The 15,969-nt window shown below is 46.0% G+C and overlaps 1 protein-coding gene across 2 annotated transcripts in view; it reads left to right on the top strand.

Moving 5' to 3' along the window:
- The window catches only part of LOC132780873 (ELAV-like protein 1), a 35,848-nt gene that overhangs the window by 513 nt on the left and 19,366 nt on the right, over positions 1-15,969 (top strand). For both annotated transcript variants that reach the window (XM_060784727.2, XM_067473619.1), the window contains exons 2-4: positions 5,274-5,463; positions 5,571-5,674; positions 11,730-11,883. In XM_060784727.2, coding sequence (XP_060640710.1) covers positions 5,292-5,463; positions 5,571-5,674; positions 11,730-11,883 — 430 coding nt within the window. In that variant the 5' untranslated portion in view covers positions 5,274-5,291. The remainder of the gene's footprint in view (positions 1-5,273; positions 5,464-5,570; positions 5,675-11,729; positions 11,884-15,969) is intronic.

Here is a 15,969-nt window from a genome sequence, read left to right on the forward strand (position 1 = left end):
AGGTAGCAGGCATGTAGCGGGGGGGGGGGGCTTGAGGGGCTTCAGCCCCCCCCCCCCGAAATTCTCATGGTGATTCGCGAAAAGGCCTTACTGGTGCATTATTTAGACTGTTATGTTTATTCATATCATGATCTGATCACCATACTCAATTTATTTATTTATTTATTTCACAGTTTTCTATACCGAGCTTCTCAACCTCATTGAGGGACTCAGCCCGGTTTCCAGCCATAAAAAACATATACACTCATTAAAATATCATATATCACAATTACAAAAACAACTTTAAAAACATTATATATAAAACTACAGTGGTCAGTCGTCCTATTAAGATGGATCTACATCAACTTCCATCCAGGGTCCTATGGTGTTGTCTCATTCATCGAAGGCCTGACTCCACAGCCACGTCTTCACCCGTTTCCTAAATGTTAGGATGGATGGGGCGGTTCTGGCCTCCAGAGGGAGAGAGTTCCAAAGTCGTGGGGCCACCACCGAGGAGGCCCTGTACCTCGTCCCCACCAGGCGCGCTTGCGAGGCCGGTGGGACCGAGAGCAGGGCCTCTCCAGACGATCTTAGTAGTCTTGATAGTACATAGGGGAGAATACGTTCAGAGAGGTAAACAGGGCCGGAGTCGTTTAGGGCTTTATAGGTCAACACCAGCACTTTGAATTGTGCTCCCATATGCATGGGGGCATTGGGGTAATGATACAAAAGGTTTGCTAGGCTAGACCCTCTTTCACTCAGACTCACCCCCCCCCCGAAACTCAGCCCCCCCTGAAAAAAAATTACCCCCCCCAAAACGAAATCCTGGCTACGGGCCTGGTAGGTAGGGTTAAGATGTGTGTCTCATATTATTATTATTGTTATTATTAAACTTTATTTGTACCCCGCTAGTATCTCCCGAAGGACTTGATGCGGCTTACAAAGGCCAAGGCCTCAACACAACAACAGCAGACAATAACAATACAATACAAAGCAAATTAAAAACATAAGCAATAACAAAACATTACACTATTACGCAATAAAAACTAGGGCCGGGCCAGTGATGGGTACGGATTAAAAAAGTGCTGGGTGTGACAGGTGGTATGTTGGAATTCTGGGCAAGTGCAATGTGCAGAGAGTCTTAAACTCTAATAAAGTGCCTCTCTGAAGTGCTGGGCTTATCCTATTCAGGAAAGGCACATCGGAATAGCCAGGTCTTCAAGTTCTTCCTGAAGACTGCCAACGTGGGTGCTAGTCTAATGTCTTTGGGGAGGGTGTTCCAAAGTCGGGGGGCAACCACAGAGAAGGCCCTGTCCGTCGTCCCCACCAAACGAGCCTGCGACGCAGGTGGGATCGCGAGCAGGGCCTCTCCGCATGAACGAAGGGAGCACGTGGGTTCATAAACGGAGATGTGGTCACTCAGGTAGGCAGGTCCCAAACCGTTTAGGGCTTTGTAGGTAAGCACCTGCACCTTGAATTGGGTTTGGTAGGTAAACGGCAGCCAATGGAGCTCCTTAATCAGGAGGGTTGACCTCTCTCTGTAAGGAGCACCAGTTAACATCCTGGCCTTCGCCCGTTGGACCAGTTGGAATTTCCGAGCTGTTTTCAAGGGCAGCCCCACGTAGAGCGCATTACAATAATCCAATCTAGAGGCGACCAAGGCATGGACCACCCCGGCCAGATCAGCCTTCGCGAGGTACGGTCGTAGCTGGCGCACAAGTCTTAGTTGTGCAAGAGCCCTCCCGTGCACCGCCGACGCCTGAGCCTCAAGCGTAAGTGATGAATCCAAGAGGACTCCCAAGCTGCGGGCCTGTGACTTCAGGGGGAGTGTAACCCCGTCCAGCACAGGTTGCCACCCTATACCCCGATCCGGTTTACAATTGACCAGGAGGACCTCTGTCTTGTCGGGATTGATCTTCAGCTTGTTCTTCCTCATCCAGGTGGACACAGCGGCCAGGCACTCGTCCAGCACACGAGGGGCCTCCTTGGAATGAGGTGGAAAAGAGTAGTAGAGTTGTGTGTCATCTGCGTAGAGATAGCACCCAACTCCAAAACTCCGGATGACCTCTCCCAGGGGTTTCATGTAGATGTTAAAAAGCATGGGAGACAGAATAGAGCCTTGCGGGACCCCACAGGTCAAAGACCAGGGGTCCGAGCAGGCATCTCCCAGCTTCACCATCTGGGATCGACCCTCCAGGAAGGACCGAAGCCACAACAGAACCGCGCCGCCGAGACCCATCCCAGAGAGTCGTCCCAGAAGGATACTATGATCATAGAATCCTAGGGTCGGAAGGGAACCCCAAGTGCCGTCCACCTAAGCCCCATTCGGCCAGGCAGGAAGAGCACCATCAAAGCATCACCGACATATTTTATTTATTTATTTATTTAGGGCTTTTATATCCTGGCCTTTCTCAACCTCCGCAGAGGGACTCAGGACGGCTAACAAAGTGGCACCCCATGGCACCCACATCAAAACATAAATATACAATTAACAGCAATGTAATAATAACAGCAATGTAAAACAGTATAAACAGTATAAAACCATATAAACAATATAAAAACAGACAACAGATAGTCAGTGGTCACTGATTTAAATCGTTATCCAATGGCAGTCCTTGGATATATGGCCACCCAGCCAGAGACGTGGAGATGGATGAGATGTATGTCTCATAGGATCCTAGAGTTGGAAGAGCCCTGCAAACAACCCTATTTATTTCAAACAGCAAGGCACTATCAAAGCCTTCCAGACAGATTATTATTATTATTATTAAACTTTATTTGTACCCCGCTAGCATCTCCCGAAGGATTCGATGCGGCTTACAAAGGCCAAGGCCTCAAAACACAACATAACAATACATAACCTAAAGCAAATTAAAAACAGTTAAAGCAATATTAAACAACAGCAATAAAACAATACACCAGGACACAATAAAACTGGGCCGGGCCAGAGTAAAGGGTACAGATTAAAAGTGCTGATGTGATAGGTGGTATGTAAGGATTATGGGGTAAGTGCAGTGTGCCAGCAATCTTAATTTGTAATAAAGTGCTTCTCGGACTTGTTATTGGAGTTTTCCTATTCTGGAAAGGCACATCGGAATAGCCAGGTCTTCAAGTTCTTTCTAAAGACTGCCAACGTAGGGGCCTGACTAAGATCTTTGGGGAGGGTATTCCAGAGTCGGGGGGGCCACCACAGAAAAGGCCCTGTCCCTCGTCCCCACCAAACGCGCCTGTGACGCAGTCGGGATCGTGAGCAGGGCTTCTCCGGATGAACGAAGTGAGCGCATCGGTTCATAAACGGAGATGCGGTCACGCAGGTAGGATGGTCCCAAAATCGTTTAGGGCTTTGTAGGGAAGCACCTGCACCTTAAATTGGGCTCGGAAGATAAAACGGCAGCCAGTGGAGCTCCTTGAACAGGAAGGTCGACCTCTCTGTAGGGAGCACCAGTTAACATCCTGGCCGCTGCCCGTTGGACCAGTTGTAATTTCCGAGCTGTTTTCAAGGGCAGCCCCACGTAGAGCGCATTACAGTAGTCCAGTCAGATGGCTACTCACCCATAGATATGATCGATAGCTATAGTAGATATAGTAGATGCAGAACCCTAAATTTGAACGAGGCCTTTAGAGCCCCCCCAAGTCCAGCCTCCTGCCGGGCAGAAAGGGCACCATCAAAGCACCCCCAACAGATGGCCATCTGACCAGCAGCGTTTCTATCTGGGGTCCATTCTGCAGTTGTTCAGAACAATTACTGAGGATCCTAATGGGAAGGCAACCCTAAGGGAGTTGCGGTTTGAGTCCTCAAGTGGGTTTCTAGCGCAAGGTGTTCTGGGGGAATGGGTCAGGAGGACAGTGCCACCTTTCCTCGGAAGCCTCCTGGAATCCCTGAGCAAAAGGGAGGAGATCAGGAACGTCAAGGCAGAAAAAGGCAGGATGGCTGGACAATGGGGATTGAAACGTCTCAACAGGCAGCGAGCAGCTGAAAGGCGCCTTCTGTCTCGGCTGGTCATGCGTTTTGCCCTGCTTCGGGTTCCTCTTCCTCCCTATTGCGCATGAAGCAAGCTTTTGTGCACAGGAAGATGGATGTTGGGCAGCGTTGGCTCTGCGGGATAGATGTGGGCTAAATGGAGATGGCAGTCATCTGGCCTCTTTCCATGCAGTTTCATTCATTCACTCAGCTGGGCTGGTCTTGTCTTGTCTGTTGTCTCCTACCATTACTAGATCTTGTGCACATATATATACAGATAGATCTAGATATGCTTCATCTTTTATATAGGTCATTGCCAGAACAGTGCCCGTGTGTTTATTACGTTCAATATGATTCTGAAAAGCAGTTCAAGCCTGATTAATAATAGAATGATAATAATTGGGGCCGGGGGGGGGGGGGGGGTTATGTAGAAAGTGAACACATCATAATTATAGTAGTGGTAGTATAAAATATAGTAATTGAAGGGTAAATGGAAAAAATGGACATACATAGTAATAATGTTAGTAGTGTTAGCATAATATACTAGTAATTAAAAAAGGTTTATGGAGAAAGTGGATACAAATAATAATAATAGAGGGTTACTATTGTAGTGTTATAATGATTATTTTTATTATCACTTAAGCAGTCAAACCATCCAAGCCTGGAGGGATTAGTAATAACAATAATTAATTAATAATAATTAATTATAGTGGTCAGGCAGTCCAAACCTGGTGGGATTATACATAACAATGATTTATAATAATAGCAATAGAATACAGTAGACTCTTGCTTATCCAAGCTTTGCTGTATTATCTGTATTATCCAACGCAATCTGCCTCTGGCCTGGATCCACCTCTGTTTTAATACATTGCAATATTTTGGTGCTAAATTTGTAAATACAGTAATTACTACATAACGTTACTGTGTACTGAACTGCTTTATCTATCCAATTGTTGTAAAACATGATGCTTTTGTGCTTAATTTGTAAAAATAAGGTAATTTGACATTTAATACGCTTTTCCTTAATCACTCCTTATTATCCAACATTTTCACATATCCATTGTTCTGCCGACCTATTTAATCTACTGTAATAACAATAGAGGTGATTATGAAAAGCAGGTCTTGTCTCATTGGACTTTATAGTCAAATTCTAGAAAGTGTGGTGAAACTTTCACCACCTAGCTTTTGATGCGTGTAACTCAGTGAAAGGGAAGCCTGGTCCCTTCCATGCTTTCAGTGGTTTGTCTTGGTTTTTCCAGCCTGTTATTATTACTTTTTTTGGTGGCATGAATATCTTAGAACTAAACAGCCGTTTGTTTGTGTTTTCCAACAGGGTCTTTTTCTGGTAAAAATGTCGAATGGTTACGAGGATCACATGGCTGAGGACCTCAAGGACGACATTGGCCGGACGAACTTGATTGTGAACTATCTTCCCCAGAACATGACCCAGGATGAGTTGCGGAGCTTGTTCAGCAGCATCGGGGAAGTGGAGTCCGCTAAGCTCATTCGGGACAAAGTTGCAGGTAAAGCAGCGGACAGAGGAAAGGAGGGGCTTCTGTGGAGGCCATAATACAAATGTAATGGCTCCATATGGCGTCCATGCGTTGACCCCATCTCTCTCTCTTCATAGGACACAGCTTGGGCTACGGCTTTGTGAACTATGTGACAGCTAAAGATGCCGAAAGAGCCATTAACACGCTGAATGGCCTGAGGCTCCAGTCTAAAACCATCAAGGTAAGAGTGACGTTAGTAGTTTCCCTTCCCATTGCTTTTGCTTTCTGTGTCTTGTTCTCTGAGCCAGACTGCATTGTTTTTGTTAGTCCATCCATAAGCTGATTTGTGTCCCTCGCGGTCCAACAAATGGCACAGAAGTGCGCTCAGTTAGTAAATAACCCAACGTAGTATAACCTTGAAAGAGCTGGGGGTGGTGACGGCCGACAGGGAGCTCTGGTGTGGGCTGGTCCATGAGGTCACGAAGAGTCGGAGACGACTGAACGAATGAACAACAACAATTATGGCTTTCATGTCTACAGGGGTTTGTTTAGAACGGACCTTCTGCCGGACACATGGGTGGCAAGACAAAGAGGCAGGTGGTCTCTAAGGAACCCCTTGTGGCTTTGTGAGTGGTCTCACATGACTGGTTGCCCGGGGCCTCTGAATGGGCTGTTTGTCGATGTCCGAATGTCCCAGGAGGGCTTCGTCATTGCCCTCTTCCAGGCAGGCCATGGCTCCAGTTGATTGGTTGGTTGTTTGTTTTGGTATTGAATGTTTGCCACTCTATTACTTTTGTTGTAAACCGCCCTGAGTCTTTTTGTGGATATAGGGCAGCATATAAATAAAGTACAGTAGAGTCTCAGTTATCCATCATAAACAGGCCGTCAGAATGTTGGATAAGGGAAAATGTCAGATAACCGAGACTCTACTAGAATAGCTAAAGAGTTAAGCCGCCTCTTCCAGTCTCCTCCTCCTGCCACTGATGCTGCCTTTGCCACCCTCCCTCACGCACTCACCCGCCATCGCTTACTTGCTACTCACCAGGCCAGGTCCCGGCAGCAGAACCAGGACTCTGCCCGGTGAGAAGCGAGTGAACACGAAAGGGCGGGCGGGTGAGCAAGCAAAGGAGGGAGGGAAGCAAAGGTGGCAGCAGCGGCAGAAGCCTGGAAGAGGCAGCCAGGCTCCAGCTTCTGCCTCCACTACTGCCTCGGTCACTCACCCGCCCTGGCTCTCTTGCTACTCACCCGGCCAGGTAGCAAGCGAATGCGGAAGGGCGGGTGAGGGAGGGAGGGCAGCAAAGGTGGCAGCGGCGGCAGAAGCCTGGAAGAGGCAGCCAGGCTCCTGCTTCTGCCTCCACTGCTGTCCACTGCTGCCTCGCTCACTCACCCACCCTCCCTCGCTTGCTCACTCACTGGGCCGGATCCTGGCAGCAGAACCAGGACTTGGCCCAGTGAGTAGCGAGTGAGGGGGGTGGGTGAACAAGCGAGCGAGAAGGGTGGCAAAGGCGACAGTGGCTGCAGAAGCCTGGCCGCCTCTTCCAAGCTCCTGCTTCTGCCACTGCCCTCCCTCACTTATTGGGCCTGGTCCTGGCAGTAGAACCAGGACCCAGCCCAGTAGGAGAGGAAGGGAGGGAACTGGGGCCCAGTGGAGGCCAGGCTCCTGCTTCTGCTGCCACTGTTGCCTTTGCCACCTGCTCTCCCTCACTTGCACAGAGCCAGGACTCAGCTCAGAGGACGGGTGAGCGAGGGAGGGTGGCAAAGGCAGTGGCCGCAGCCTTTGCTGCCAAGGGTGTCAGATAATATGGAGTGTCGGATAAATGGTGGTCGGATTACCCTAGGCTCTACTGTATTATTATTATTACTACTACTTCTACTGAACGTGGTATGGAACCGCATGTCCTGCGTTATACACAGTATATAATAGTGTATTGATTGAAGGAAGCAATTGTCCCTCTCTTAGGTGAGACTTCTTTATTTGGAATCACACTGTGTCCAATTCTGGGCATCACAGAGATATTTTGAAAACTAAAACATCAGCAAAAATTGAGGACCAAACAAATTATTGACTGGCTCTTTAATGTGACTTGTAATTGATACTGCCCATTTTAATCTGCAGCTATTGCTGCGTTTTATTGAGTCTTATTTAATTTGAGTGGTGTTTTTGTAAGCATATATATATATATATATATATATATATATATATATCTGTTTTTTGTCAGTTGATATTGTTATTGTTTTATAAATGTTTATGCATTTTACTGTATTTTATATGTTCTTACAGCACTATTATGTGCCTTTTCTAAGCCATCCCAAGTCCCTTTTGGAACTCACTACCTGGTGAGATTAGGCAAGCCCCCACCCTAACAGCCTTTAAGAAAGATCTGAAAACCTGGCTCTTCCGTTGTGCCTTTGGAGAGTGACTATTCATCCCATTTCTCTCCGTTCCATCTACAGTGTTGTCCTTGTGATGCACATTCCCCTATCCTAATTTGAAAGCCTAACCGTACTGTTTGTCCTTTTTGGGCTCCTCTCAAATACACTTTTTTTACTCCTACCTCATCCAGGGCTTCATCATTTTATCTTGTCTATTTGTGCTGCTCGTTGTGTTCGATTTCCTAATATGCCCATGATGGTGAATCTATGACACGCGTGTCAGCACTGACACGCATGGCTATTTTTGATGGCACGCAGACACATGCAGCCGCATACAAAGAAGTACACCTTATAAGAACCAATCTAATTCCATCCTTAAATTTGTAAAAGGCTCTACAAATTTAACATCTGCACGTTTGAGCATTGTTCACTCCATAACTCAGCATGGATTATACATTTTCTTATTTAAACTATAAATATAGCAAAATTATGGGTTTTTCTCTCTCGAAGTGACACCCCCACTCAAGTTATGCTCAGGTTTTTGGCAAATGTTGACACACCAAGCTCAAAAGCTTGCCCATCACTGTACTATGCTATTTTGCTTTGTTTACTTTATTTTGCCACTGTATGTACTTTATTGTGATGTAATTTTTGTTGTTGTATTTTGCGCTTTATTTTGCTGTATTGTATCTTTGGGCTTGGCCTCATGTTAGCCGCCCCGAGTCCCCTTCGGGATGATGGTGGCGGGATATAAATAATAATAATAATAATTATAATAATTATAATTATTATGGTAGGTTGTGGTGGGATATACATAAAGTTATTATTATAATTATTATTATCATCATTATTATATTGACTCTGGAAGGTGTCCATAGGAGGACGGCTAAAAGGATCAAAGGTCTGGAGACCATGAATCCCTATGAGGAGCATCTCAAAGAACTGGGAATGTTTAGCCTCAGAAGAGAAGGTTGAGAAGAGACATGAGAGCCATGTATAAATATGTGAAAGGGTGTCCTAAGGAAGAGGGAGCAACCTTGTTTTCTGCTGCCCTTGAAACTAGGAATAGGAGTAGTGGTTCAAATGGCAAGAAAGGAGATTCCACCTGAACATTAGGAAGAACTTCCTGACTGTACGAGCTGTTTAACAGTGGAACTCTCTGCCTTGGAGTCTGGTGGACGCTCCTTTCTTGAAGGCTTTGAAACAGAGTCTGGATGGCCATCTGTCAGGAGAGCTTTGATTGTGCTTTTCCTGTATGGCTTAGATGACCCATGCGGTCTCTTCCAACTCTAGGATTCTATATTCATTTCCTTTCTTAAAGACATAGCACATGTGCCCTGGCATCTGAGTGCAAAAAAGTGCCACCCGGGGCTAAATGAGCAAGTCCGAAGAGATTGCTTGGGCTCACTGGTCCTTGCACTTCCTTGTGGGCACTTTTGCCTGATTTGTTTTCCAAGCATGTACTTATTACCAGTATTTATTCAAGTCTAATGTGCCATTGAATATAATGTACACTTCCATTTTCACAAACCTGAAACCAAAACAAACATTTGCTGGCGGAGGTAATATGCAGTGGCAAGAAGAATGCACTCTTTGTCATTTGGCCCAAAAGGGTGTCCATTACAGTTGCTGCATGTTTAGGATTCAGTCTTTAAAACACAAAAATGTTAGAGCCCCAAAGCTTTTAGCAAGGAATGTGAGGGGCGCCATCTCTCATTTAATGCTATGCAGTGCTGGGAGTTGTAGTTTGGTTAGGCATCCTCATTCCTTGGCAAAGGTGTCCCCGGTGGCGTAGTGGGTTAAAACCTTGTGCTGACAGGACTGACAGGTCAGCAGTTCGAATCCAGGGAGAGCAGGTTGAGCTCCCTCTGTCAGCTCCAGCTCCCCATGCGGGGATGTGAGAGAAGCCTCCCACAAGGATGGTAAAACATCAAACATCTGGGCAGTGTCCTTGCAGACGGCCAATTCTCTCACATCAGAAGTGACTTGCATTTTCCCCTTCGTGTAGTCTGTGAAAAACGCACATAATGGGTTTTGTTCTGCGCATGCGCAGCCGTTCGGAACCTTCTAGAATTTTCAAATAGAAACTTTTAATTGGCGGACGCCCTGCCCAAACTCCCCATACTATAAATGCCCAAGGCGGGAAACCTCGGCTCAGTTCCTTTTCCGCGATCAGCAGCGTTTGGAACCTCTAGCGAGTTTACTAGCGGACCGTTTTTTCTCTCTTTTGGACTCGGAAAGCCTTCGGATTTGTGAATTTCTCCTGCCATTGACCACGGAACGTTTTTTCGACTACTCTCAGGCCAGTTCTCATCTTGCAATGAGCACCTCCTTCTTTAAAAAATGCAGCTTTTAACGTATTTATTTTTTGTGTTGAACAAGCATGACAAGGCTATTAACGTATTTATTTTTTGTGTTGGAAGCAAATTGAGAATACAGTTGTAATGTATAGGAAAACCACAAAGTTAAGAACTTGGCATGATGCTAAATGTCCTTTGACCAGAAGCTGCCTACTTGGAGTGTCTCTGGTGTCGCTATTAGGAGGTCCTCCATTCTGCATGTGACAGGGCTCTGTAAGTGGTCTCTGGTTTGCTCTTCTCCGCACTCGCATGTCATGGATTCTGCATCGCGGACCCATTTCTTAAGATTGCCTCTATACCTCGTGGTGCCAGAGCGCAACCTGTTCAGCGTCTTCCAAGTCACCCAGTCTTCTGTGTGCCCAGGAGGGAGTCTCTCATCCAGTCTCAGCCACTGACTGAGGCTCCAGATTTTTAGCCTGCCGCTTTTGGACTCTTACTTGCTGAGGGTATTTATTTATTTATTTATTTATTTGCTATACTTGTATACCGCCGTTTCTCAGCCTAGCCGGCGACTCAACGCGGTTTCCTGCAAGTGTCTCTGTAGATCTTAGGAAACTGTTTCTTAATTTAAGGCATTGGCTTGCTGGCCGATATCCAAACAGAGGATTGGCTGGAGATGTTACCGTCTTAGTTCTTTCATTGCTGGCTGCTACTTCCCGGCGGATGTCAGGTGGTGCAATATAGTGTAAATTCTCCAGCGGTGTAGACATCCTGTGATAATGCATCGTCTCATTAAGTGCCACATACACTGTTTTAATATGGTGAGATGTGTTCCACACTGGGCATGCGTACTCAGCAGCAGAGTATCAAAGCGCAAGGGCAGATGTCTTCACTGTGCCTGGTTGTGATCCCCAGGTTGTTCCAGCCAGCTTTCGTATGATGTTGTTTCTAACACTCACTTTTTGCTTGATATTCAAGCAGCTCTTCTTGTAAGTCAGAGCACGGTCCAGGGTGACTCCAGGTATTTGGGTGTGCTGCAATGCTCCAGTGGGATTCCTTCCCAGGTCATCCTCGGAACTCGAGATGCTTGTCTGTTCTTAAGATAGAAAGCACACGTCTGCATGTTAGATGGATTAGGAATTAGCTGGTTTTCCCTGTAATAGGCAGTAAGAGCATCTAGAGCAGTGGTTCTCAACCTGTGAGTCCCCATGCGTTTTGGCCTACAACTCCCAGAAATCCCAGCCAGTTTACTAACTGTTAGGATTTATGGGAGTTGAAGGTCAAAACATCTGGGGACCCACAGGTTGAGAACCACTGATCTAGAGGTTTGGAGAGCTTCTGTTCAGCCATTTCAAAGCTCCCTGTTTGGGCAAAGATGGCACGATCATCGGCATAGATGAAGTTCTCTGTCCCTTCTGGCAGTTGCTGGTCATTTGTGGAAATATTGATCATTGATGGGAGCAAGCAAACATCAGAAGTGACTTGAAGTATGCAACCAAATAATCAGGCAATTAAAGTGGGTTCATTCTACAACAGAGATGCATCTCAAGGTTTTTTGCTTTCTCTTGCTGAATGCCTTGGGGTTCTAATTTCTTGCATTGTTGTCTTCTTTTCCAACCCAAGGTGTCCTATGCCCGGCCCAGCTCTGAGGTGATCAAGGACGCCAACCTGTACATCAGCGGCCTGCCGCGAACGATGACGCAGAAAGATGTGGAAGACATGTTCTCACGGTTTGGGCGCATCATCAACTCCCGTGTCCTGGTTGACCAGACCACAGGTGCGCACGGCTGGTGGAGGAGGGCTCTCGCCTTGTCTTTGGGGAGTGGGCCGTCGGGAGCATCGCCACGGGGCGCCTCTTACAGCCACTTAGTCCAGGGAGCCCAGTCCCATGGCTTCCATGGACAAAGGGACCAGGTCAGCTTCTCCTTTAATTCTTCTGGGCTCTAAGGAGGAGCTCTGCTTGGCACTTGGGGTTCATAATTCCATATGTTTTGGCTTTTTTTTTTTTTTTTGTCGTGTCAGGAGCGACCTGAGAAACAGCAAGTCGCTTCTGGTGTGAGAGAATTGGCAGTCTGCAAGGACGTTGCCCAGGGGACGCCCGGATGATTAGATTTTTAAATCATCCTTGTGGGAGGCTTCTCTCATGTCCCCTCACGAGGAGCTGGAGCTGATAGAGGGAGCTCATCCTCCTTTCCCCGGATTCGAACCTACGACCTGTCAGTCTTCAGTCCTGCAGGCACAGAGGTTTAACCCACTGTGCCACCGGGGGCTCCTACGTTTTGGCTTGAAAAGCCCAGAGACCGAATTCCCCCTTCTGGGACAGTCTTGGATCCAGTCCAGAACAGGGGCTAGATACCATGGTGGTTTTGGGAAATACATGACTGTGTTAGAGAGCGTAACCTTTTGTAAAATATGATCTTCCTGAGAAAAGTTAAAAACACCCTTGAGTCAACCTTCTCATCAGTGGTAAATATATCCACTAGTATTCATTCAAGGCAATTCGGTTCCTCAGCTGTTAGACTGATATACCTGGTTATCTCTGAACTGTTAAGAGCAAAGATATGCCAATACACAGAAAACAGAGTCTCAGAAGTGTTCTTTTCAGGGCCCAAAAACATCTACTCTTCCTTAAAACATCTTGGTTTTAATCATGCTCTCAAGAGACCAAAATAAGTAGACTTTGTTAAAATAACATACCTGGTTACTCACACACTTCATGTATTCAGCATACAGGTGCATTGCTTATCAGTCAGATTTGAAGGCGTTTCTCTGTGCAGATAACACGGGGCATCTTTCTTGTAGTCGTAACAGTCCAAAGTCTAAAGCATCTCTCCAGTCTGAGAGTCTAATAGAGTATCTTGTCTTTGTAGAGCATTCTGTTTCGACTGACTTCTAAAATGGAGTCTGAATCTGAAAAATCCCAGACCTGGTTACATAGTCTCAGGCACTTGAACCTCCAACTCCCAGAAGCCCCTCTTGCCAGCTTATTTAATTGCCAGAGATTTTAGAAGAGCAAGAAAATCAGCCTTTGGTTATATATGGAGATGAGTGGAGCGATGCTACATGATGAAAGGGTAGCATTCATACTCTGGCTGCGTGGGTGGTGAAGAGGACACAGCACACATTGTATCATGATCTGTGACTTAAGGAACCAACAGTTGAAGGAAAAACTGCTGTTGAAGTTCTCCCTCTGTTCTTTAGACAGTGTTTGAACCCATTGCATCTGCACACGGTTTGCTCATTCCACAGAGGCAGATAGGAAGGCGCTCCAGAGAATTATGGGTTGCCCTCTTTCTTTCCTCTTTGGAAGGTTTGTATAATTCCCGCTGCCTTTAGAAAACTCAGAATATTTTTAAGTATCCATTTCACCCTGGGTGTTCTCTTTTTCAATTGCTACTACCTAGCAGAAGGCACAGGATGGTAAAAACAAGGACAAAGGAGAAGAGAGAACTTTCCTCCCATATTGAACTTTGGTTTCACACTGATGGGGCATTATAGGGATTGTGCAGTAGTGAGTAGAATGCGGAAGGATGGGTGTTTTGGGTTGCTGTGAATTTTTGGGCTGTACGGCCATGTTCCAGTAGCATTCCCTATTAATGTTTGGCTTGCATCTGTGGCCAGCATCTTCACAGGGGTTTTGTTTTGTAAATCTGCATATATGTGTATTGGGGATTAGGAATTATGGGAGTTGAAATCCAAAACACACGGAGGGCCGAAGTTTGCCCATGCCTCCTTTACAGTCTGTCTGATTGCTGCTCCACGCTATTATACGTAATTATAATAACAAAAGACAGTATAGTGATCCTGTTTACTGTGTTCTTACCTTGTTGTTTATCTAAATAATAATAATAATAATGTAAGTATTGGAGTTGAAGTCCAAAACTTCAACTCTGAGGGACCGCCTCACCCCCTACCAACCCCAGAGATCCCTCCGTTCTGAGGATCAAGTTCTATTGGAAATTCCCAGTGTCAAGACCTTGCGTCTTAACAGCAACCAGACGCAGAGCCTTCACAGCAGTGACACCATCACTCTGGAATACTCTGCCACCTGAAGTCCGTGCCTTGCGGGACTTACCAGCTTTCCGCAGGGCATGTAAGACATACCTGTTTCGACAGGTTTTTAATGTTTGATATTGCTGTTTTTGAATTGTTTTAAATTGCTTTTAAATTTTGTTAGATTTTAGCCTTTCTTGTAAGCCGCTCCGAGCCCCAGGGGAGTGGCGGCATATAAGTTCAAATAATTAATTAATAAATAAATAAAAACTGGAGGGCTGAAGTTTGCCCATTCTTCCTTCACAGTCTGATTGGTGATCTGTGTTGTCTAAAATTTATGTGTTTAATAATATATAATAGTGATGACGATAATGTGTAGAAGTCCAAAACACCCCGAGGGCTGAAGTTTGCCCGTGCCAGGAGTAGAGGAAATGCATAGATAGAAAGATGTAAGTTGCTCTAACTGGCAAAGGCGAGGGGGGTTGGGAAGGCAGGGTTTGCTTACTGGTTTCTCTAGTGGTGGAAGCTCCTTCCTTGGTAACTTTTAGACAGAGACTGGATGGCCATCTGTCAGGGGTACTTTGATTGTGCTTCTCCTGCATGGCAGGGGATGGGACTAGAGTTATTTATTTATCATGTCAGAAGCAATTTGTGAGTACTGTTGTAATGTATAGAAAACCCACAAACAAAGTTTAAAAACTTGGCATTATACTAAATGTCCTTTGACCAGAAGCTGGCCACGTAGAGTGCCTCTGGTGTGGCTGTGAGAAGGTCCTCCGTTGTTCATGTGGCAGAGCTCAGACTGCATTGTAATAGGTGGCCTGTGATTTGCTCTTCTCCACACTTGCATGTTGTGGACACCACTTTGTGGCCCCATTTCTTAAGATTGGCTCTGCAGCTCATGGTACAATACAATACAATACAATAAGCCTTTATTGGCATAAGATGGCAGAGAGTATAAAACATAGTACACATAATAAAAAAGGGCTTCTCGTTTGCTACACATTCAGTTTGCAGACTTCATTCAGGAATCTTGCCACTGAAAGGCAGCAGCTAAAGTCCTGGCAATTTAAAAGCAAGATCACTTTGTCAGAATCGCTGCGGTTCTTCAGTGAGTCTAAAGCTTGTGTTAGCAGACTGGATCTTAGCTCCTGGTAGAGTGGACAGTGCAGGAGACTATGCGGTATGGAGTCTAGCTGTCCTGTGCTGCAGAGGCAGACCCTCTTGTCGCTCGGGAGGCCATTGAGTCTTCCTCTATGGAGCGGCGATGGCATGATGTTAAATCTAGCCAGCATGTAGGCTCTTCTGTAAGAGGGGTTGGTGAGCTCTGTGATGTAAAAGGCTGGATTTCTCTGTGTGTATGGAATTGCCAAGTTAATAGGTGAGCAGGATTTGTTTGCCAAGCTCAACAATTGGTTGTGGTCTCTTTCTAGCAGCCTCCTTTTGATGAGGGTAAAAATCTCGGAAAAAGATAGTAGAGTAAGGAAATCGCTGTCGTAGCCCAATTCCCCGATCTTTGCTAGGACAGTTGAGCACCATTTGGAGTGGTGGAGTTCGCTCAAGGTGAGTTGAGTCAGAGAGTCGCTGGGACTTTGATAGTGTATAGATAGCCAAAATTTAATGACGATTAGCCAGGTAGTAGCCTCAATAGAATATTGCCCAGATTCAAGACAAAGAACTGCATACGGGACACAGTTGGGGGCACCATATAGTTTGTGGAGGAATTTCGAATGAAAAGATCTGATGGCGCTGTTATTGGGGGTTAACCAGATGGGTGCTCCATAGAGAAGTTGTGACATCACCTTTGCTTTGAAGACTTGCAGAGCTAGGGGGATATATTGATTACCCCTGGAGTGGAAGAACCTCCTGG

This window comes from Anolis sagrei, chromosome X, assembly GCF_037176765.1.
Source record: "Anolis sagrei isolate rAnoSag1 chromosome X, rAnoSag1.mat, whole genome shotgun sequence".
Taxonomy (NCBI): Eukaryota; Metazoa; Chordata; class Lepidosauria; order Squamata; family Dactyloidae; genus Anolis; species Anolis sagrei.